Source organism: Rhea pennata, chromosome 24 (assembly GCF_028389875.1).
Source record: "Rhea pennata isolate bPtePen1 chromosome 24, bPtePen1.pri, whole genome shotgun sequence".
Classification (NCBI taxonomy): domain Eukaryota; kingdom Metazoa; phylum Chordata; class Aves; order Rheiformes; family Rheidae; genus Rhea; species Rhea pennata.
The window spans coordinates 2,537,405-2,562,002 of record NC_084686.1 but is presented as its reverse complement, the minus strand read 5'-3'; the positions used below and the strand labels follow the sequence as shown (position 1 = coordinate 2,562,002).

Genomic DNA, 24,598 nt, shown 5'->3' with positions numbered 1-24,598 from the left:
CTAGCAGCACTCTAGCAATCCATCCGGAAATTCTCTCCTCCAGAACCAGACAAAATAATACGAAAGGCTCATTCTCCAAAGATGAGAAGATACCAAAGGTGGGAAAAATCAAACGAGGACTGCCTGCATGAAACTGACATGTGCTATCCAACCGGTGTGGGCGTAACACTCATCCCTGACCAAGGCGACTCCAGGCAGCCTCGGGAATCCAACTGAGGCAGACTGACAGTTTGCAGTTCTACCCTTTACCCACAGAGCTTCCAAACTCTATTTATTTTTTAAAAGAAGTCATAAGTCAGCTATATCAAACCTGCCTCCTCACAACGAGATCATAACTTTGCTTTACAGAATCACAGAATGGTTGAGATTGGAAGGGACCTCGGGAGATCATCTAGTCCAACCCCCCCGCTCAAGCAGGGTCACCTACAGCATGTTGGACAGGATTGCGTCCAGGCAGGTTTTGAGTATCTCCAGAGAAGGACACTCCACAACCTCTCTGGGCAACCTGTTCCAGTAAAGAAGAACTTCTCACAGTAATGAAGTTCTTCCTCATATTCAGGTGAAACTTCCACTGGCTCAGTTTGTGCCCGTTGCCTCTTGGCCTGTCACTCAGCACCACTGAAAAGAGTCCAGACCTATCCTTTTGACATCCCCTCTCAAGGTATTTATAGACACTGATAAGATCTCAGTTTTCTCTTCTCCAGGCTACACAGGCCCAGCTCTCGCAGCTTTTCCTCCTAAGAGAGAGGCTCCAGTCATCTAATTATCTTTGTAGTCCTTCAACCCCTTTATTTAGGGTCAAAGCAAAGATTAAGAAATTAAAAAAAAAAAAAAAAAGAAAAAAGGGAAGAAAAATTCAGAACACCCCTCCCCCCACCAAGCTTGAGAACAAAACCAGCAATGAAAACTACAAAATGCTTTAAAAAACGTTTTGGACACAGCTCCACCTTTTGGCGCAAACCTCTTCATATCCACATCTGCATTCAGAAAGCAAGATCCTTCATCCAGAGAGACCTGAGCCTGGCAGGCAATTCTTGCAGTCTGCCCCACTCCCCTCCCACAGGTCCCAAAATACATACTCCTTGGACTGCTCACTCCATCAACTCTGTTTTTTACCAGTAATTGTCTCGTTATTGACTACTATGTGCTTAAATGTGCAGAGTGCAACAACCCTGACCTGTGAATTATGAACAGATATCAGGAGCCTTAGTCTTTCCCACCAAAAAATACCACCTACAGCTCATTCTTTATGCTAAAAACATCATTAGAAACAACTTCACCTTCTCATACCATATAGTTTCACCTGGGGTTGTTCCCATGCTATATTCCGGCTGCCAGAGAACACTACCCAACACAATGGCTCTGCTCTAGCAGGGACTAAAGGAAAAGAGACTCTAGGGATTTTTGAGGGCTTTACCTCTTGCTATGAAGGCTCCTTCTGTGCCAAGGACACCAGACAAGACACAACCCGTAGTCACAGACTCTGTGGGTGACATTAGATGAGTTACGTTGGTCAAGATCTTCACAACACTCAAATACCTAACTTCCCACTGAAATCAGAGTTATAATTTGATCTTTATTCACCATCTATAAAATAACAACCCTTCCTTTCACTGCCACAGCTCTTTAGCCCCCAAATTCTCCATGTGGCAAGATTTGCTCTTTCCCATACAAACAGGTGGAGTCAAACAGAGCCCCTGCCTTGATTTGAACCTCTGGAATGCAAAGCTGGAGCAGTGCCTGTTACTGCACCTGCATTTACCTCCAGGAACCAAACATTTGCTGACTTCCTCTGGACAACATTGATAACTCCTAATTATTGTCAAGTTACCAGTCTCCTAACATTCCCTCCCAATACAGGAATCAAAATAGAGAGGGAGGTGGAGCAACCACAGTCCTTTAAAAGGGATATTTATTGTAATGTCTTTTCACAGTAAACATCACGTTCAAGGCTAGGACAACATTAAACAGTCAGACAAACAGCATCAGAGAGAGGCACAACTGGTTCTTTAATTGCGTTTATTCAATTTATAGTCACTGATGAGCAAGGGGAGTGGCAACAAGGAGGACAAGAGTTTTGATTCTGATTCACCATTGTAGAGGCCTGTTCAACACATGTAAACTTTCAGGAGGAGGAGAGCCAGCTTGAGGGATATAGGGGAATAACACAAACACAGACACCACAATGTTAATCTGTAATGTGACTCTGACCTTCCAGGCCAACTCACCAAAAGATATCAATTGCTTGGCTGAAATCCTTTAAGCGCCATGTCTGGCTGTCAGGAGGGGCGATATTTGCACATAGTAAAATCCATCTTTCTGCAGAAGGCCAAGGCTTACACACTGCAGATGGTCCCCTCAAAGTCTGCATTCAGAAGCCTCAACTTTAAATCAAAGGGAAGAGGACTGCATTACCCAGGCTCTAATCACCCAAACAACAGAGGTGAACTGTTCACTCTTATCACGTTTTGCCCCGTATAAGATGTATTATCAATAGAGCACAAGTCCATTAAAAAAAAAAAAAAAAAACCCCTCCTTAATGAAATGCAAAGGGGAATCAGAACCTTTGGCCTCCATTAAGCATAGCTTGTCTCCAGCCACTTGTCAGTTCTGAGGTTCCACACAATGTTTTCTGACAGGTGACAGATACATCCTCTACTCTGCTGCAAACCACAATGGAGATACTTTCAACATCACTAGAGAAACATGATCAGGAAAATAGGGTTGTTGCAATGTTCAGAGTGCTGATAGGATGGAAACTGAGCCAACCCTGCATGCAGGGTGTCTTCTACCTATGGTAACAAGCTCCACAGGCAAGAAAGCATAAAAAACAGAAAGAACACCACATTGGCTTAATGTTTATGGCTTACCTAAGGCTGAATTAAGACCTTAATGAGAGCTCTATCACCAAAACACAGTACTTACAAACAGGCTGATAACAATATTTGCTGGTTTTATGTATCCAAAGTACATCACTCATTAGCACCTACTGACCTGACTAGTAGAATCAACTGCAGATATAAGTTTCAGAAGTAGCAAGATCCAAAGGCCAACTTCACCATATGGTCATCCTTGCAAATCACTCTATGCACAGCGAACTCCTCCTCTTCCAAGAAGAAGCAAGGGAGTCAAAATCAGGAGATGCTGTGAGCAGTGGCTGTTCCTGGAGTCACAATCAGGGCTCAAGGGGCTGAAGAGAATTCAAGATTGTTTCATAGCTGGCAGAAACTAATCGATCTCTCTGGTCTCCAGATTGCATCTGGAAAATCATTCTGAAGCTAATACCAAGGAAAATCACTTCAAAATACTCCTAGCTAGAGATCTGGTTGATTTACCAGAAAAAAAACTTTGAAGTCAGCAGCATGGTTCGACATCAGCTTCCTTGCTTTTTATCTTACTTTAGGAGGGATCTTAAAACAGAACTGCAGCCACTGGCCATAGAGTCCATTTCATTCCCCTTCTTTGGAATATTTCTGTTCAGTGCCCCAAGGGGACCTAGCCACTCCCTACATTTTCAAGGCATCTCCTCTCATTCAAGTAATGCCTTGCTCCTCATCCAGCTCTTCCTGCTCTGACCCAATAGTGTCATGTTAAATCACAGCCTAGTTGGTACAGCCTACCCTTCCCACCCGGCTCTGCTGTTAACCCACAGACTAGCCAAGAGGTATGCCTACTCTAGGACTCTGCACCTGGACCAGCATACCTAACCCCGGGGCACAAACTTCACTATTTGCATACAAACCTACCTGCTTCCTGATCCACCTGCTCTGGCACTTTGTCACTGCACATGCAGACCAATGCATTCACAGACGTAAGAGTGGGACACGAAGCTTGTGCAGCCTTTTTGCAAATAAGGGAACTTCCTCTCAGCTCCATCTCATGCCATCCTGTTCCTGCACAGGAGGATGAACATCAAGGAGGTAGATGAAAAGAAAAAAACCTCTTCATCTGGCTTGCAATAGAACATGATCTAAAAATGGAGATATAATTAAACACAACATTGCTCTGGAGCATACTGGATCAATGGAACACGTATACTCTCTACCTTGTAGATTTGGGAAATAGAACCATGCGAAGAATAATTAACATTTTTTCGGCTCTTCGGATGTTTCTGGAAATCTTAGATGCTGTAGACCAGAATTCAAAGGATGGTATAGGCATCTTTAAAGAATTATGAATAACAAACAAAAGCTCTATGTTTCACAGTATCATAGATAACAAAAATACTCTGATTTCATTAAAACAGATAATTGACACAATTCATAGGTTTTGGGCTTTTTCCCCCAAAGCACAAGTTTTTCCTTGAAAGTATCTCCCAGGTAGAGCAACCTTAGGATGTTTCTCCATGGCACTGAATACCTCATTCCTTGAGATTCAGTGCATTTCACAGTTATTTTTCCCCCTGTTTTTGTTTCTGCCTCTCCTTCTTTAAAATATTTTTCTTTAATACTTTTACCTGGAAAAGTTCCCTAGGAGAAAGCAAGCACTACTCAGTGAGCACTAATTAGGCAGATGAGGACTGTAGAGAGACTTAGAGAAAGAGGGGTGGAGCTGGGTTTTCCTAGTGCCAGACTGCAACCTGGAGCAGAACCTCACACTATGATTCCTTGTTATTTTTCATTTTCCTCTTCTCTAGTGTAACAGATAACAAGACACGGAGCAGCAGAGATAATAGTTCGTAGGTGGCTGCTGGATTTTCAAACTGTTTCTTACCAGTATGTTCTGTGTAGGCAGAGCGGAGACCAGACATGGAGAACTGAAAGCAGATGACGTACCGTTTTTACAGCTGGAAGTTTGCAGAGTGAAATCACTTCATGGGAAAACTTTATTAGTGAATCTAACAAGCACAGTCTCTCAAAAAGGGAACTGAAGAAGCCTTAGGCAACTGTCCAGCAGTGTCAGTGGACGCTTTTGATTTTGCTCACTAGGTGTGTTGCTAGCCTCCCATTTTTTTCCTGATTTGCTTCAGCCTCCGGGATTTCAGAATAGTATAGTTTGCATACCACGTATGCTGTTCTGACAGGAGAGGGATGTAGAATGCACGCAGTAGTTTTGAGGACCTGAAACCAGAAAGGAGAAACAGATTGTCCTTGAAGCACTTATTAGCCAAGGTATTCAAAATGACAGAAATGAGGTTTTGAAAAAGATTTGGGTTGGTTACCAAATGATGCGGGGAATGACAATGGTACAGACATATAAAGCCCGGTTCATCTCCTCCTTATCAGCGGGACCAAAGCTAGTTTGTGCCAGTGTTACTAGCTTAAAAGCATTAGCTTGTTTAACTTTTCCACCACCACCTACTCCAGCAGGACTAAGGGGGACAGAAGGGAGGAAGGTGTAATTATGGAAAGAAGCTTAGCTCTGGAATATCACAGTCCAAACAGCAAACAATATAGTCTTGTGGGCCTGGCAGAGGACTTGATATCATACAGATATACACAGCTCCCCTCTCTCAGGGCACACTATGAAGCTGGAAGATAACAAGGCTGCAGTTAGTTCCTGACATCTCCTGTTTTCTGTTCAATCTCTCTGGCCTCCTCCTTCACAATGCCTGAAATAGAGAGAAACTTTGACAGGCTCCAGGATTTCAGAATTTTGCTCTTCTGCTAAGGGTACTGAATTAGGAGGCACTGTTCCAAGATCTACAAGGCAGTTTGTTGCAGGCTGTCACCATTCACTCCACAGCCTCCTGGTGCTGGGAGCTGGTGTTTCACAGCATTTTGCTTCAACTGTGCCAGAGTACTCAAGCATGAAGGGCTTAATGGCTGTATCAAATTAGTATCCTTTATTTGGCTGCTAATTGCTGGATCTGAGGTGGCTGAGCATATTTTAAATGCACACATTCTTCTACTCAGCAAATTTATAGCCTGAGTTTAAATGTGATGTGGAAAAATAAGATAATTTCCTCCATTATCAACACTGAACTCTGCTAGAAGCTATGAAATTTTGAGCAATTTCTTGAATCAAGGATGGCACAAGAGTCTTGCCTCCTCACTACTGAAGCTTAACTCTACGCCTCATCTCCTTAAGATCATCTTGTTTGTAAAGCATCAGAGTTGACAAACATAAGTAACTCCACTAACATAAAGCCTGGAAAAGCAGCAGCAGCACTCAAATCTGTGATTTGCAGCATGCCAAGTGGTCAGTGGTACATAGCGGTACAGTGGTACATAGATCCAGAATGTACTTATTGGTCACTGTAATTCATGCAGCTATCCTGGTAACACAGCCAAGATTCTGGACTTTCAATTCAAGACTCTTTCAGAAGAAAGATGAATTGTGTTTTGTTTGCTTTTTGTAAAGCAGCAGTGGATACCTTTCAAAGACACAGTTAAAAAAAAAAAAAAAAAAAAAAAAAAAAAAAAAAAAAAAAAACAATGGCAGGAACTGCCACTGAGAACCACGTCTCCCAGGAGGCTCCCAGGGTTCTCAGACAACCTCATTGTAGCATGCCTGAGAACAGTAAGCTCCTGATCTCCTGCAGCTTGGAATATGAAGATCCTCCAGGAAAAGGCCAGTGATTCCTACTTGTATTCCCACAGCACCACTCAGGATCAGGGTCCTGTTATAGGAGATGCCATATAAGCACAGAGCAAGACATTCTTCACTTGAAGAATTCGCACTCTAGACAAACAAAGTGATGGGGAGGCAGTATTATTCCCACACTGTAGAGGGGAAAATGAGGCAGCAAGTACTGTCTACCCTCACAGAGGCCAAAGGAGCTCTCTCACAATTCACAAGGCCCACACTAAACTGTAAGACCCTGCCTCCGTTCAACATCCATCATCCTCTAACTCTGCTTTTTGCCAAGCACTCAGATATATGTCAAGCACTGTAGGATATAAAATGCTGATTACTTCACTTCCAAGAACAAAAAGCTCAGTAGTAACATTTAGGCCCTTTACAAATTGTAAAGCACATTGTAAAGCACCCACCAAAGTTCTTAAATAAAAGAATGACTAGAAATGCTAGTTCTTTGTGAATTTCTAAGGTGCTGGAATTGGGAACATGTTCAAAGCAGAATCTCTTAGTAGCAAATTACTAGGTGGAAGATAGTAATTTTGGTGTGTTCTGAACAAGGAACGTTTTTTGCAGCTGTTATTTCCTTGTGCCTGGAAATCAGAGGTCAACCTCTCTCCAATCTCTAGAAGCAAAAGCACCCCCTTGCAAAAGAGTGTTGGCGTTTCCTCCTCCATCTCTTGTGGCTAACAAACATCATTTCATTGCTGGACTTATTCTTGCATGTCCCCTCCTCAGCCTGATAGCCTACCATTGCCTGAGCCAACAGTAACGATAGTTGGCACATGCTTAAACGAGCACACACAAACAACACATGCATACACAGACATCTCACAAGTCTAAATAGCTTGCTGCTCTCTGTGAATGGTTTAGTTTCATTTCATTTCCCTTGAGAGGAAAAAAAAAAGGAGAGAGAAAACAACTGAGTTCATGCTGCTTGTGATGTTGTTTAAAACAAGTTAAATGAAAAATGAGAGAATACCAGCTTAATGCTAACTGTAAGGAAGGGGCAAAAAATAGCACAGTTCCCCAGAGTTCTGAGTTTGAGCAGAGCAAGAACAGCTTGAGTTAAAATGAAGTAAATTTCTGAATTTGCCTTGTGCAATTTAGCTCATGGACAGGGAGGAAGGCAGCACCTGCAGCTGATGGCTACAGTCCTGCATATTGAGTCTACCACATTAAAAAATGCTTTGAGCCACTCAGTCCAGGCTTACAGGTGACAGCAGTGAGACAACAGCACAAATTCACATTCTCCCCTTGACTTGGGGCACCTACATAATGACAGCCCACCCAGATCAGCACCATATGAACGAACCACTGGCATCCCAGTAACAGCAGATCTGACTGCTGGAGCAACAGAACTAAGTGCCTGTGGTTACCATCAGCATTGGTGCCTCTCACAATCCTGCAGAAACACTACTAGCCTGTTCTCACTTCCTCTTCTCCACACCTTTTGCGAGAAGCACTCCCTATACCTTTCAGTTGCTGTATTCTAACAGGTGTTAAACATAGGGCCCACTGTAGCTGACACGGTATGCTCATGTGGTCTGCAGAGCACAGGTTCAGAATCTGTAGAGTTCAGCTTTGCATTGTAGAACACAAGGCTAATTCAAGATCTGGCAGTAGCAAAAAAAAGCCAGTTCGTATCCTCCCAAATAAGCTTACTCAGTGTCATCACCCTGAGTTTGCAGACAGCCTGAAACAACAACTTTGAGCAACAGAAGCTCTCCACATGCTCTTAATTTCACTGGCAACTCAGCCCTTATTAACAGCAGTTTGAATGTCAGTGCTTGCTGCTTCATAATTTTTAAATCAGCAGTAGAATGGGAGGAGAAAAATACTGTTGGCAGAAAGAAGATCACGAAAGAGAAAGGAGGCAGGAATGACCGATGGAGTTAAAAAAAAAAAAAAAAAAAAGAGAGAGAGAGAGAGAGAGAGAACCGAGGGCGGAAAGTGATGAGAAATGCACAGCAGAAAGATAAGCTCCTCTTCCCACCAGTGGATGTCATGCATACTGCAAAGACACAAAGCTCGTGACAAGTAACAATACAGTGAGTTGGTGTACAAAGGACACAGTTCATCTACATTCGTGTTCTCCAGGCAGAACTTCCCCCGGAATACGGAGTACACACTCCAAGAACAGAGAGATGTAAAACTTTCAGCCAGAGGAGACCCCAAAAAAGAAGCTCAGTCTGCTTTTCAAAGTAATATGATACTACTGCTCAAACTGTCAGGTCCATAAGGAATCCTTCGTTTCCACTGGGTGTTAGCTAGCTAGGCTTCTGGTGCCATTGCAAAATGACTCCTCATTGACAAGATTTATTAATTACCTAGCCTAAGGACATTAGTTTAAAAAAAAAGGCAACAGAATATAAAAGATGCATATTAAAACCAACAACAATAACCTGCTCAGAAAAAGTCACAGCTCAGGTCCAAAAAGGCAAATACCTAAAAATGGCATGGCAAATGGGGGCACCAACATACGTGGTCCACAGCTGTAAGCACAGCCTTCGTGTTTGTTAAGCAGGAACTTTCTCACCAAAAAGAGATGTGATCTGGGCATAAGCACAACATTATTCTCTCCTGCTAGTAACTACACAGTGGCAAAGCCCCAGTGGCCTTGCTTCCAATGACAGAATCATAACTGCTGGCGCACCTACAGCTTAGGAAGCCATGAGAAAGCTTTAAATTCAGACAAGGAATCTTTACCTCCTGTCACCTTGCTCCATAGACTCAGCAACCTCAGACAACAGAAGGCAAATGGAAGGGGTTGAGATGACAGAAGACAGTGAGTATATATAATGTTCTATTTGCATTTGCTTCTAAATTCGTACCCTGGAGACTCTGAGTGTGCATAGCCTTAAGGAGCACAGAGCTCCCATGCAGCATCTCGGTAGCAAGACCAAGGCCACAATGATTCCAAGCTGGGTAGCCAAGGGTCCAGCGCATGCTGCTGGAACACTACTACAGTAAGGCTCTTCAAATGGCAGGCTCTGGGACAGAGCTGCGCAATAGGCAAATTCTTCCCAGTCCTTGCTGTATCCCAGATGTGGGAGGTCTCCCACATGCCTGAAGGAAATCCTAATTCTTTTCCATTTTTCTGGTGTCTGGGACAGCACCCAAGGCAGTTCCCAGTTAGGACACAGCTGCACAGCACCATGCTAGGCCCAGAAGAGCTGCAACCACAGCACTCTAATGCTGAGCATACAACTATAAATTACCTACTGGACTTCAGGAGAAAGCAACTGAATAGCCCTGTTCTATTAACTCCAGTGGATGCTGGAGCAGGAGCAAGAGCAAGAACTGTTCAGTGAAGGAGTTCACTTCCCTGCTTCTAAAGATTTACTTGGAATGAAAGCAGCCAGATACACTTGGAGGGTGGTGATAGTGAGGAACTGTTATTAATTGCATCTTGTAGCCTGAACGTCTCACCTCAGTTGTCAGAATTCAAAAAAGTGGATGAGAAGGAAGAAGAGAAAGGAAAGGTAGAAGAGGAGGCAGGATGAAGTTGCATCTCTGCCATATGAGCAGGCCCTCAGAAGGCAACCTTCTGGCTATTGGCACACACAGGAAGCCTGCGATTAAAGCTCTCCGAGAACCCATTAACATTCGCACTTCCTCAAGGTGTTAAATTTTGTACTGACCAGGCACCTAACAAGTGATTTAGCTACTTATAAAACAAAAGCAGGGGAACTATTTCATATAACACGGAAGAAAACACCACTAAATGGAATGAGACAGAGTCTCTTATCAAACTAGGGTGATGATATTCTAGCACAAGGTGACTGAATCATTAATCTTGCATTAAGAATACTTTTTATGATGGAAAACCCAAGGGTGAGAGCACAAGCATTGGGAGCAAGCAGACGGCTCAGCCTAAAGAGCTGGAAAATATGTGCTCCTCAGCAGGGAGTTGTAATATATTTCCCCTTTTCTGTGCCAGATTTGGAGCACTCAGCCAATATAGAATTAAATGGACCTGGACAAAGCAGCTTCCTGAGGAGCATAATTAGCTGGTGGCTTGGAGTGCTCTCTAATTCAATTAGCAGCACCATTTATCAGAGCCAGCTGAGATTTACATTTGCACTTGCTGACGTCAATGTGAGACTCACAGTGAGTCCCAGAAGCCTCTAGTTCAGCAGGAGTGAATTGAACTGCTAGGGTCATTTATTTTCAAAGAACAAGAGCTGGAGTTTTTTTTTTTTTTTTCTTTTTTTTTCCTGTTTTTTTTTCCTCTAATGCTCCTTGCTCTACAGCACTTGAGCTGTAGACCTGAAATCTAAGCTGTCTGTTTCCCTCACAGCCCAGTTTGAGGAGACTTTCGCAGATTTTTTCTATTAAAAAAAAAAAGAAAAAAAGAAAGAAAAAGAAAACAGGGAGAGAAAAAAGCTGCACTTTCACAGTGCTTTTGCACTTACTTCATAGGTTGCAGGGGCCACTTCCAAATGATTTTGTGGAAGCAGGTGCAGGATTTGAGGGATGCGTCATTCTGCTGAGTTGGGAGGTGAGGAGGCACATGCTCAGAAATGCAAGCAGCCTGGATTGTTGTAGGAAGCTCCTGACGCATCTTCCCTGACTCTACTCAGACATGTATGTCTGACTCTGCAAAGAATTTTCCCTACACATTTACTAGCTCTGGTATCTTTTGACCTTACCAGTTTCTAGCACCTAACATGCTGCTACATCTACAACTGTGGGTTACTGCTGCTGACATATAGCTAAGCTCCCCAGACTGATCAATTTCTCAACTGTAGAAGAGACTCACGGCTTAGCTTTGTTGTCCCAAATAAAAAAAATAATACAGAAATATTTTTGCTAAGATTTCCATACCTTCTCTGCAATCAGATCTGCCAATACTTTCTGGGCTACAGAAGTACTTGTTGCATCCATAAAACAGCCTCAGTGCATCACGATGCTCTGAGAGAAACTTCCAGCTGGGTGAAGAATGGCAGCAATAATTCTCAGTTTCTTCCCTCTGAGGCTCAGATGTGCCCACTCCAGTTGGGCTCAAGGCCAGAAACAAGCAAAGGAAGGGCTGATTGGCAGCAAGAGAAGCTGCTGCAGCCCCAGACAGAAAGACCCACCAGGAGTACTTGCTTTGCAAATGAGGTTTTCCCTTCTCAGCAAAAGCACAACAGTTAATGGCTGGGTCTGCAACATGAGACAGACCCTTGAAACTTATCTGACTGCTAGGTAGATCTGTAGTTATTACCAGCTAGCTCATCTGTCAGCTGCTAATCTACTGCAAAACTTGTGTCAGTTCCCCCTTTGAGAATTGCCTGTACCCCATTATTTTATGTAAATTACAATTCAGTCACACTCAGAAGGAAAAAAGAACAAACAGAGCTGTCTTATTGAGGAAATGTCATGATGCATCCAGAGCAAAGAGCTCAACATATCAGTTATGAGCACTTGCTATGGGAAACCTTTCTATGGACACTGGTGCAAAATTTCAATACTTGGATACAAAATGACGCAAATCTATTTATCTGCCACTATTATTATGAAATTGAAGCTTCTCACTCTTTCATTGTCAAACAACTCCTGGAAGGAAGTGGGAGCTAACAAACTTTTGAACCAAATGAGAAACTACAGCATAGAGAGGCTAAGAGACCTGGCCACATTCACAGGAGCACCAAGTTCCTGCTCAGCCCCCTAATCACACATCCACCCTACCTCTACCCCAGGGGCCCAATTACAGTAAAAAAAAAAAAAAAAAAAAGAAAAAGTAGGCAATCCAAAAAGAGGCTTTCGAAAATTTCTCTTGCTCATACTGATACAGATGTACTGTCCAAAGGGGCCATGACCTTGTCTGAAGTATCCAAGTTTTAACACGATACCATTAATGATGCACTGACTGGAGAACAGGTCGATCAGACCTAAAGGATTCGTTCTTTCTCCTCTTCATTGTTCCACGAGCTCTTAGGAAACTGTGCCTATAGCTAAGCATTTCTCCTGTGAGGCAGGCTGTGATTCCTGACTCACCATTCTTCAATGAGAGGGGACAGAAAATCTGGCAGACAAGCAGGATGACAAAACAGAGGAGATTTTCCTGCTGCCCTCATCCCTCTGCATCAGCAATACTGCCAGTTGAGCACATGTCCTTCTTGTCCTTCACTAGCACCATGCACTTCAGCTGCCCCACCTGCCAGCTGCTGAAGGTCTGCTGAGGGGATAGGAGCACTGTGCTCCAAACTGCAGGAGCTGTGGAGGTACTCACAGCAGGCATGTAAATCAGACATGCTGCTATGGCAACCTGGCCTCTTCCCCTGGTGAAGGCACTGCACCTCCCTTCTCCTCCAGCTGTGAGGCGTTGATAAGAAACAGCATGGAGAATTTCCATGAAGCACAAGAACAGGAGAAAAGGAAAGGAGGCTGCCAAGGCACACTAGCAAGATCGAGGACCTAACTGCCTGATCTCCTCTCAAGACATGCTCTGCAAACCTTCTTCTACTCCAGTCTCTCACTAATGCAACAGCATCCTTTATTAAGGATGATACTGCAGCCAGAAAAGTCCCCTTCCTCCCTCCACCACTCTTAGATAATCTGTTCCTTTGTTCCAAGCACTCGATGATTGCTTAGCCAGGGAGGACCTTGTCTTCTTCCTCAGTGTTCTGCTCTTTCACCTCATCATTACAATGGTCACTGTAATCTGGAGCTTCAGGACCTCTCTGCAACTCCCAGCTCCTCACAAGCTGCCTGCCGTTACATGGTGAAATATTACCTTTGCTGCAAAAAGCTGGACCATCACTTCCAGTGGCACCAGCCACATGCTCTCTTCCTTCATAAAGCTAAACATAAAAAGACTAGATTCAGACATCTACACCCCCATACTGAGTGCGTTACCTTGAGGTTGGCTCCAGGCCTTCAGAGATGCTTAGCCAACAGGAAATACAGCTCAGGGATCTAGCTGGAGTTTAGACCATCTAAATGCAACATCCAGTATCATAGGTCAAATCAAGACGACTGTACAGGTTTTCACTGCCAAGCCTGGGAACAAGTTACTGTCCCCAGGCCAACAAAAGTACCTTTACAGCATTTCCCCTAGAAGCGCAGAGCTGCCTGCAATGCGAGAGCACCTCTGCCTATGTGGTTCAGGAAGCAGAATTTGTGAGCAGTCAGCCCAATGTTTGTGCTTGCCAAGACACAGAGGTTTGGCAATAAATTGGGGAATTCCTGAATCCCATCCATTTCCCCAAATGAGAGGGGGAGAGGCAGATGAATTTCACAGAGCAGCTCACAAGGGAAACAGCATTAAAGCATCTGAAGTGAAGAGTGTGTGACAAGAACTCAACTAACCAGACAGGTACTGAGCTATGTCTTTGGCTTAAGCTTAAATCCGTACAATCTTGTCTTAGAGAAAACATCCCCAGCCAAGTTAGAAACAAGCAAAAGAAACCCTGCATCAAGGCAGACGATTCAAAACTCTCGTGTCCCTCCTGTGGTAAGGCCTACAGTTGCAGGCACAGCTCTGCCAGCAGACACACTCCCCCTACTCCTAGACAGATGCTGGCTTGTATTCAGCAGGGCAAAGCCTCTAATGGTATATGAAAAGGGTTAAGAGGAAAGAGCAATGGTATCTCTCTCAGGAGCTTTACCCAAAGCTCAGAAGTGATGGGTGGAGGCTGAAGAGAACATTGTGCAATAATCCAAAAGCCTCATTAAACAGACCAACTGCTTCTCTACCAAACATCAGTTAAGGACAGGAAAAATCAGAAACTGCCATAGAAAATAGCTATGGAGAATCCAGGACATTCTGGAGAAGCCTGTTACATGTACAGCCCTACCAGGATAACTTGCTCGGCTTTCATTAAAGAGGCTGACATGAAGGCCTGCTATCGCCAAAACATCCCTCGCAGGTAACATGCCATGCTGGGACCTCATGTGTCTTTAAAATCTCATCTGCATCTGATCCAGGGCCTCTGATAGACTTCAAAGGGCATTAGATCAGGTCCAAACAACCAACGCTTGCCTTTTCAGGAGAGAACAGCAAGACACACCGGTTTTGAAAACACCTGAATGTGTATTTGAAGTAGAATTGCCCCTGAATGCTTGAAGCTATTTGCATGTGCTCTGTACAAGAAGTCCTCTGCAAAACTGTTATGCAGATGTTTTTATTGCCTCACTAATTAGACTCTTTGGCCATTTCATTCTCCCTTCCTAAAGTCCTGCTCTAACATAATAGCAGGTCTCAGGGCAAACACAGTTCACGAAAAACCTTGCCAAGGAAACTTGTTTGTGTCAGCAAGCTGAGAATAATGAGAGCAACCTCTGGGAAAAGCACATTTTCCCTCCTCCTCACTCTCAGCAATCCTCCTCCCTGTGTAACACAGACCTACCACTAGGTATCACTGGCTCTCTCATGGAAAAAAGGCACTGACTTTTGTGTTACTCTTTCACAGAGACTTTTCCAGACAGCTTCTCTGTCCTGGCATGACAGCTACATAATCAGAGCTTTAAAGAAATAAATAACCATCTCTTTACAGCTGAGAGTTGCTGTTCTTGCAAGGATGTAGTAATGTCACTCCCATTTTGACAAACCTGATTCCATTGCACGTTAGCCTGGAGGAAGGCAGTTTCACTCTAATTTACGCTTCTCACAAAAATTCTTGTTCAAAGACACAAGCTAGTTGTTCAGTAACCGGCAGAACTAATGAAGCCTGGATTCTGAAAGCAGTCTCTTACAGAGGTTCTCTGATACCTAATAAATGAGTGACCTTGCTGGCTTTTCACCATTTAATTTGTCTCCTCTGTCCATCTGCCAGCTTTCGTAAGACTTGTAAGAGCTCACTCTCTTTGAGACTGACTTACATCTGTCTATTCAATTGACTGAAACAAGACAGGAGTTCAAAAGTCTATTGGGAGGAGATGACAAATATCTCGTTTCTTTAGAAAGCAAAACAAAAAACACTGTTTCGGCAAGAAGTGCACAGAGAGGATTCCTTTTAAACATAATCCTCTCTTTCCACCCCTCTCAGCTAGCTTCATCCTCTAAAGCAATCTAGGTAATAAATATTGCAAGTACAAGTTTGACATAGGTTGTACTGTGGCCAGGAAGCCGTATTTACCGGAAACATCTTTTCAAGCTGGTTTTTGCCAACATATCTCTGCTCCCACTATACAGCCACTTCTGTAAGCAGACTATCAGGCATAACTAGTTCATAGCCCTGCCAGCCTTTCTCCCGCCCTCGCAAATACGTAAAATATACCTGGAAGCATCTAGGAATGGCTTGTAGGCAATGGTGATCCACTCTTCTTTGTTGGAAGAATACCTTGGCTCCCTTGGGGCTTCAGTTGCTGTATCCAAGTCCACCAGATAATGGCATTTGGAAATGTCAATCTGCAGAAAGAGATTCTTTTTATTTATTTCCTGTAGGCTTTTGGTTATATGTGTTCATTGACACAGGCTGTTGTTATACAAAAAGGAGTTCACTTGTTGCTAGAAATGTAAAATGCTTTGTTTAGAAAACTGGATAAAATGTTTTTTGAATGTTTTCACGTGAAAGCTTTATGGGGAACGTAAGCAATCACTACTGCTCTAATCAGACGAGAGGAGTCCTAAGGTCCCTGTCTGAGCAAGTACGACCACCAGCTTTTTACTAAGGAACTGTCAGGTCAGAGCAGAATTTGAGAGGGCAGAATCAATTCTGTTGGAGCTTTTCTTTGTGGATGTCTAACTAATTTAACAATGGCGACTCCCCAACTGCCCAGAGAAAAGATTTCCCTATACTTACTGTTAGAAAGGCTTCCTGATGTCTAAACTGAATCTTTCTTGTTTCAGTTTATCCCTGTTCCTATTTGTTCTACACCATGAACAAGGAAAACGGATTGTTTTCAAGCACATAAAAGGTGTCACAGAGTTCTGTTATCTGAAGATGGCTCCTGTCTTCTCTTCTCTAGATCATACAACCATTTTTTATTCAGTCTTTCCTCTACAGTCATGTTTTTTAGCCCTGTGATCCTTCTCACAGGTTTCTTCTGAAATACCTTCAAATAGTCACATCTATCCTGAATGTAGTGCCCAAATCTTCATGCCGCACTTAAATGGTGGCCTTGCTTGTGCAGAGCAGCAATGCAAGAGTCACATAACATGCTCCTGTGCACATAACCCAACATGTGGCTCATCTCTTTTCATAGCAGCTTGGCATTGCTGAGTTGTATCCAGCCAGTGATTCATTGCACACTTGGATCTTTTTCTGAAGGACTTGTGCCTGTCTGGTTCCTGTTCTATGTATGTATGCCCCTAATTATTTCTATCTAATGCACTTGCACATACAGAATTTCTTCCTGTTGTTTTCAGACTATTTCTTCAGTTTGTCAAAATTACTTTGAATTCTACCTCAACATACTTGCTCCCACATCATTTGCAATTTAGTAAGCATATTCCTTTCCCCTCCAGTCATTGAAGAAAACTCTGAAAAGAACAGACCTTTTCAGCTGCCTCTCATGTTGAGAGTCATCTATGGATAACTACACCTATCACTGTCATAGCACAACAGTTCAGAAATACCACTCCAAAGAGTGTGCCGACAGCAGGAAGATCACCTTAAGTCAAAGCACATCCACAGGAATGTTTCTGCAAACCAGAGGAATACTAAATATAGATTCCAGGAAATGCACCAACTCAGCACTTGTTTATCATTATCGTGAACTATTTGTAACATATAAACATTCAAAGACTCTGCTGAGGAACACCTTGTATAGGTGCTGTACAGTTACAAAGGAGAACAGAGTCCTGGCCCTAAAGAATACACAGTTGAGTTCAGGCAACAAGAGCTTGACCTGTTACCGAAGAAAGAAAATAAAATAGATGTGACATGAGACTGCAAGGGAGCATACAAATCCATGCCAATGCCTCATGCTCCTCTGCTTATCTTCCTCCAAGAAATACACATCTGCCAACTTTCAGCAAAAAAAACCCACTCCTCTCTCACATAATTTTTCAAACCTTCTATGCAAGTGCCTTTACAATGACTTGTATACATTTCCAGCATATCTGGCAAAGTACATACATAGACCAACACAGGTTACCCAGTAATTGATCCCACAAGCTCTGCAACCTGTTAATTCAGTAAACCATGGCACTGGTGTTCTCACCTTGTGACAAGTTTAGCTGGGGTTCACCAGGCTTAAGCAGAATCATGAAAAATGTAAGTAGCTCTGGCAGAATATGCTCATTGCTTGGCACAAATGTGCTGCACTCTGCCCGGCTTGAGCATGAATAACCTGACCTGCAGCACTGCTGACCCTCACTGTCTTGCCTGCAGCAGATGGACATCACATTGCACCTCTCAGACCATGTGGACTTGGTATCAGCACAGTCATGCCTTTATCAGCTGCCTATGACACAAGTAACTGCTCTGCCTTGACAGAATTTTTTGGCAATACTTTGCCAAATTATGAAAATGTATTCGAGGAAGTAACATCACAGAAATGAATTATGTGTGTGACCTCTCAGTTAAATGAACTGCAGGCAATGTCCTCAGGAGACTTATATTATGCAATCTTCTTCCTGCTGAGGAGAGTGCTCGTGGATATGAACAGACTGTACTACTCATTTATATGCTGCTGTGTCCTTCCTGGCTAACGGCCCCCTCCTCCTGCCTTCTTCTCCCCATTCCTCGCAGGTTCTTGTACAGATGTACACGCAAGCTGCTGCAGAAGAAAAACTCTGCGAAGACAAATGTGAACTGTCAGCTACAAAGAAGTCTTGAGTTCCTATCAGGACAAATTTCCTTTTAATAATAACCGTAAGTTATAAGATAAGGTCCATACAACATAGTTCAATGAAAGCATACATTGTGCAGAAACCTCTGCATAGAGGGAAAGAGGTCTAGAGGAGAAGACAAGTTAGGAATAAATGTCTGTCCTTCTGTTGGAGATCTAATCATCTCTAAATGATCTAAAAACATAAGCCACATTTTCAAAAATGAAATAAACAGTCCAGAGTCTAAGACCCTGTCTAAACTGTACCAGAGTAAACATATCATTACAATACACCAGCAAAATGAACCTCTCATAGACACAGGGTACAGCAGTAAGGCTGAGCTTTTCTTGGTATAATGATTTTCAGCCTTTGGAGCAAAGCAAATTCTACCAGTTACTGTCTCTACTTGGGTCTTGTGCTGGTGCTCTGTTGGTCTGCTAATAGCTCCTCATGACCACTTATTCCTCTGTGTGACCTCTCCTTATGACACTCCAGTTTTCCCAATTGGAAAGAGAAACTAATGATTCCCACTTCTGCCTCAAATGTGTTATTAAGCTTTGTACATTAAAATATGGTACAGTTCTTTGACACCTCTGAGAAAAGACATCAGTGAATTGCTGTACATCCTAATAACTGTTGGTTGTGCCCTTCAGTAATCCTGATGTTTTGATTTTGGAGTCATCAGGGAAATAGAACACATACATTTAGATATAAAACCATAAATCACCAGAGCCTTTCCTTGGGTTAAGTAGGACAAGGCATAATTTCTCATCAACAAGTAAATGCCAATTATAAGATTAGTCTCATTAGTCACATGACTGTTTCTCCCAGGTGAAATACAAGGGAGAGAGGAAAGAGATTTAACATAGGAATTTAGGAAAAATATCAAGTTTTTAACTGCAACAGCTCAGTTGCAGTTTGTAGCTTCCCTGCACCTGGCAGAACAGGGATGTCAGAGCAGTGGAATGCTTTGTGTCATCTAATCCAAGCCCTATTAGATCAGCGAGCACTAAAGAAACTGGCAAGCAACTGAAAGCTGCAGCCATCTCCTCACAAATGCCCTGTGGCCACTGAGCCTGCATTTCAATACCCAACTGTATGAACAAGACAGTTATATGCTTGTAACACACTTCCCTCCCATCCTCTGATATAAACAAGGATACACACCACTGAGCAGTTCACTGCATTTTCTGGAGGAAAAATGAGGTAGCAAAGTGACTTCTAAGGAGATTTTGTACTAAGCTAAGAACTACCATCATGCATCTTGCTGTAAATCAGTTACAAGTTTTTGGGAAAAAAAACCACAAAACAACAAAAGCACAGCAGCAAAAACAAACCATTGTGCTGAATTATTGTCTGAAGACATATTCTGTGGCCCCACCACCATCAAATTCTGTCAATAGCATGCACACAAAAAACCCCTCTCTCAACTGGTGACTGAGGGCACATGACTTTCATGAGATCTGCAAGCAGCCCTTAAAAGGCCAGTGCTCCCAAGCAACAGTTTTCTCTTTAATTAACCATGACAGAACATAACACACACAGTTGCATCTCGGTGATGACACAACAGCGCAGACATCTTGCCAAGTAAGGAAAACATGGAGGTGATATGTGATGATCAGGTGTTTCAAGCAAGAAGCAAATTTCCTCAAAGTCACTACAAAAGTTTGTCATGTTGAAGACGAAGAAAAAGGCAGGACTGCTACAGTTAAATTAGTCAAATCAAAAGCTAAGGTCTCTATAGCTGGGTTTAAAAAGGCTCCTACCCATACATCATAAGATTCAAGTAGCTGAGATGAGCCAAACATTCTCTGAGACGACTAGGTGTTGTTCAGACTCATTGCCTCAACCTCCTTGAGGGTTTCCCGTATTTCACTTTGCTCTCACACAAGTGTCTACTGCAAACTTCCTTGGACATGCTTGGATTCCTTTTCTGAAGCTACTTGGGGGTTTATTATTACAATTTAGGCTGAAAAGAATTTAATTAAGGAGATACCAGATGTCTCAGTGGCATCATAACTGAGCAGCAGATGAAATCACACCACAGGAAACTCAGCTAAAGAGAATGTTGAATCCACTTTCTGCACTGTATGAGAAGAACATTTCAGGCTCTGAGAGAGGTTCCGACTTGTTACCAAAAGACTCCCAAACCACTAACCAAGTTTTTCTATAAGTTATATAGAATCTATCAGAAAAACAAGTTACTGTGTCAAGCTATGACAGATCACACTTCTCTAATTCTAAATGCTCCCCCTTAAAAGAGCTGGAACCTCTAATGCAAATGAATTATCTGCCAGGTGATGGACAGTGGAGTACAGTGCATTCTCAGAAGTTATGCTGAAGCTAAGGACAATATTCACCCTGATCAGAGAAACAGAGATGTTCCACTGAAATGACTCAAACACATACTTCAAAAATGCAACTGGGCTTTACATGATTGCTGTAGTTCAAAATAGAAATGAAGGGAATGGGAAAAGTGAAAATAAAGTGGTTAAAAAATCCCTCTCAAGTCAGGAGTTTTTAAATAGTGTTTCTGCTCTTAGGCCTAATCTACTGCTCCTTTTAGACTCTTCTTTTCAAGACATAATACCCTTTATCTCCTCCTTCGTAGTTTTGAAGAGAAGTACAGCTCCCCAGTAGGACAAGTACAAGTAAATGCTGTTCAACACAATTAAGGAACGAAGAGCAGCAAAACAAGAAGGTCAAGTCATTCTTTTCCCCAGTGTCCCATAGCAACAGAAACAGATTTACTCTTCAATTTTCAAGCAGCGCAGTAATAGAAATTTACACTTGAAACTGAGAGATCAGTCTAATTTCTACAGCCATTAACACATTTTGAGCTGTGTATGGCTCAGATAATCCTTCTGAAACATTTGTTTTTTCCTATTCAAATGATGAACAGACTCATGTTATTTAGATTTATTTGGTATGTATGATCCTATTTTTTCTAGGACTTGCTGACTTTTCTTTTTTTTTTTTTTTTTTTTCTATTTTGAATCTAGGTATGCTTTCACTCCTTGAGCTCAATGAATTCTAGAGAAGCTCCTGTTTTCTTGGTATTATTATCAGCTCAGAAGAAAAGGTTTGTTTTAAAACCCCATTTAAAATTTACATCAAGTAGCTAATTTCTAACTGCATTAAATAAACACGTTCCAGGCCCTCTTTCTTACATCAGAAATAACAAAATTGTAGGGTGACATCAAGAAACAACCATGACACCGAAGTCTGCTTCATTCTGCTAGTCACAGGCTCTGCACCAGCCAGCTATCTGTGCTAAAAATATGCCACAACTAAAAAATTTCATAAATTAAATGCACTGCAGCAGACTGCTTCTCTCAGGTGGGTACACGCCTCCTTTCCATTTCCAATAACTACGTTACCAGGCTTGAAATAAGGGAGCTTTAACCCAGTCAATTCATCCCTGCTTTTATTCACAAAGGTTCCACCTCTGTTACTGTACTGCAAACTATCCACTTCTGAGAGCATATCACAAGTACGTTGTATACCACGTAAAAGACCAAAGTCATGAGCCATACAAATAAGCACATGTCAACTGTCTTCAGTCAAGCTACACTCACGCATGCACCAGAAACCTGGTCCATTACATGTGAGTGCTTACTAAATACTGACAAACATACCAAAGTTATCCTCCAAGGTGCTGAAAGAGGATGAAAAAAGGACTGTACATTTCTTGGCAGTTCCTCTCATTCACCCCTTAAGACAGAAAAGGAAGGATGACTAAATATCTGATATTTAGTGCACCACTAAAATTTTATCTACTAAGTAATTTCGCAAGTAGTTAGCTGACAGTAATTTAAAAATATTCATATGTAAGTGCTATTTTTGGTTAGGTAACACAAGACAACCCAGTAACATATGAATAATACTGGTATACATTATCCTAACAGCTTCCCATTGAAATCACTGATGCAATTGTTTCGATGAAGTTCCAAATTAAGCTCCTTCTTCACTCTTGCAAATATGATGAATAACTTTATATTTTTAAAAAAAGGAAAGTACAAAGGAAAATTTCAATCCCCGCTCAGTGACAAACATTTTCTGCGGGGGATTTCAAACTACTCATTCGGGTCACTTGCCTGCATGCACAGTAACATATTATACTAAACCCAAAACTGCAACAACTAGGAATTATTACTTCTTTTGCTTGATTGTTTTTTTTTCTTTTCTTTTTTAAGCTCTTTAAATGAAAAATAGGGAGATGAAATGCAAACAGAAGCCAGACTCATATAAATGGGAAAATTTCTAAATGCTGCAGAGAACTCGTTTTTGTTTTGTAGCTATACAGTCCCAGGACACAAAACGGGGAAATCTGATCCTTGATTCTAGGCACTATACAGTAGTGTAAGGAAATACAGTAAGGTAAGGAAAGGAAAACAGGAATGCAATTCTTACGTATCGAGATGGTTCTTCCCTGTTTTCGTCGTTCATGTCAGTGGGAATGATCCGTGTTGCCATTGGTCCCTTAGCAAATTGTTTCGGTAACTGGCCCCTGAATTCTGACAGGATGAACTGGAGCTGCCAACTACAGAGAACAGTGTTAGAAAGCCTGGCAGGAAACTGCAGGAGCTGGTAGCATTTTGCATGGAGAAAACTAAAAGTATAACCAAAGGCATTTCATTCTTTACAGCAGACAGCCCTGCTAGAAGAGCAGTCACATCACAGATTTTCAGTAGTTCCTGGCCAAAATAATCTGCTGACACCAGACCCCTGAATCCTGTGTTTTGGATAGGCTGTTGTCAACAGAGATACAAGTTCTTCTATAAATACTTATGAGAAGTACCCTGCTTATGGATCTCACCAAATCAATCCGTACTTATCTGGCAGGAGAAAGCTGCTTGGAAATCTGTACCACTCCTTTCCCACACAGACATTAACTGGCCTCCCCTCTGGCACAGTGTGAATAGTTGGATCAGTGGCAATCCTGTGAAATTCTGGGTATAAGTCCAGAGGCCCATGATAGCCTATGGAAGACACAAAGTTTAAACAAAGCTAACATAGATGATATTTGCATGACTTACCTCAAAAGACCACAAATAAATGTTCATACCTAGTTACCAAATAATAACTTGTTGAATAAATTAAATGGTCTGTGCTAGAAAGCAGCTGGACTCCAAACCTTCCCACCTCCACATTTCAGAAGTGCTGTTACCACAGCAGCTTTACTGACATCCTCCCATCCTGACTGTTGAAACACTGTGCAGTAAAAAACACTGCTGCCTAATTTTGCTGAGGTGAGAAGGCTCACTGCCTGGCCCTAATTCAAGAAGGCACTTAAGTACCATATTTTATCCATCTCCATGAAGGTCACATATACCTAATTACAAATATTATATGGGAAAAAAGCTTTTTCAAGTAAAATCGTATGTTTACAAGTTTAAGTATCTGCATAGACACTGATCTAGATATGGATTTTTTTATCAGTATAGTCTTACTAGCTAAAAGTGAAGGGCAGCAGTGTTTTAACTGATATAATTATACTGATATGCACATGCATCTAATCAATCCTTCAGGTGACCACTACAAGTTATTCCTTTCCCTAGTACAATGACATCTAAACTCCTAAGGCTGTCTCACTTTCACTATGTTGGTACAGTCAAAGCAGCACAACTTCAGCAAGCCTTAAGACTTGACAAGATCAATACCCCAAAAAGCGCAGGACTAAAATACCAACCTCTGAATAAGGCAACAGAGCGTGACAATGATAAGAGGCCAAAGAGAAAGATAGTCCCCAGAGCCAACCAGTTGGAGGAGACCGTGTAGTGTTCCAAGCGGTAACGCTGGAATATGAAGTGGTAACACTTCTGAGGAGAGAAAATAAAAAAGAAAAGAAACAAAATATGGAGTTACTCAAATTCTGATACAGTTGAAAAACTAATAATATGAGAAACTACAACAGATGCTTGTCTTGGTCCCTTTCTCCTGCTCTGCCTTTGTGCAGGAGGGATTATTCACTTCCTGTCCTAATCTGGTTTCTGTTTCACTTGACTTGTTTGCATTTTTCTCATAACACACTCATGTGGTTCAAAGGAGTTTCTCCAACAAGCTTGCACTGTTAGTATGGAATCAGTTCTAAATTCTCAGCTGGATACTGAATGCAGAACAAAACTATATTGGTGTTAAAATATGCAGGACAGAAATACACACTAGAGTTTCCTAAAGCTACATTCGGCAGGTCCTAAACTGTTGCCTTTTGATGAATCTTCTGACAGCTGAGCAATTCTTTGTTAGAGACATAAATCTGCTGACATGACAAAGCTTGAACTTGTAAGAACTCAGAGACTGAAATTTACTTGGGGTGCTGCGAGCCTGGCGCTGCAAGGCATGAGTAGTGATGGGAAATCAAGAGACAGG

At 42.2% G+C, this 24,598-nt stretch overlaps 1 protein-coding gene across 3 annotated transcripts in view; it reads right to left on the bottom strand.

Moving 5' to 3' along the window:
• Window positions 1–2,002: 2,002 nt before the first annotated feature.
• ALG9 (ALG9 alpha-1,2-mannosyltransferase) overlaps window positions 2,003–24,598 on the bottom strand; it is a 34,901-nt gene continuing 12,305 nt past the window's right edge. Inside the window, exons 8-13 of one of the 3 annotated variants that reach the window (XM_062594745.1) lie at window positions 23,919–24,048; window positions 23,061–23,208; window positions 22,640–22,769; window positions 15,729–15,859; window positions 3,747–5,060; window positions 2,003–3,190 (exon numbers count right to left, since the gene is read on the bottom strand). In XM_062594745.1, the coding sequence (XP_062450729.1) occupies window positions 4,937–5,060; window positions 15,729–15,859; window positions 22,640–22,769; window positions 23,061–23,208; window positions 23,919–24,048 (663 nt within the window). In that variant the 3' untranslated portion in view covers window positions 2,003–3,190; window positions 3,747–4,936. Of the gene's footprint in view, window positions 5,061–15,728; window positions 15,860–22,639; window positions 22,770–23,060; window positions 23,209–23,918; window positions 24,049–24,598 lie in introns of all 3 variants that reach the window. The other 2 variants (XM_062594746.1, XM_062594747.1) reach the window with 2 other exon arrangements.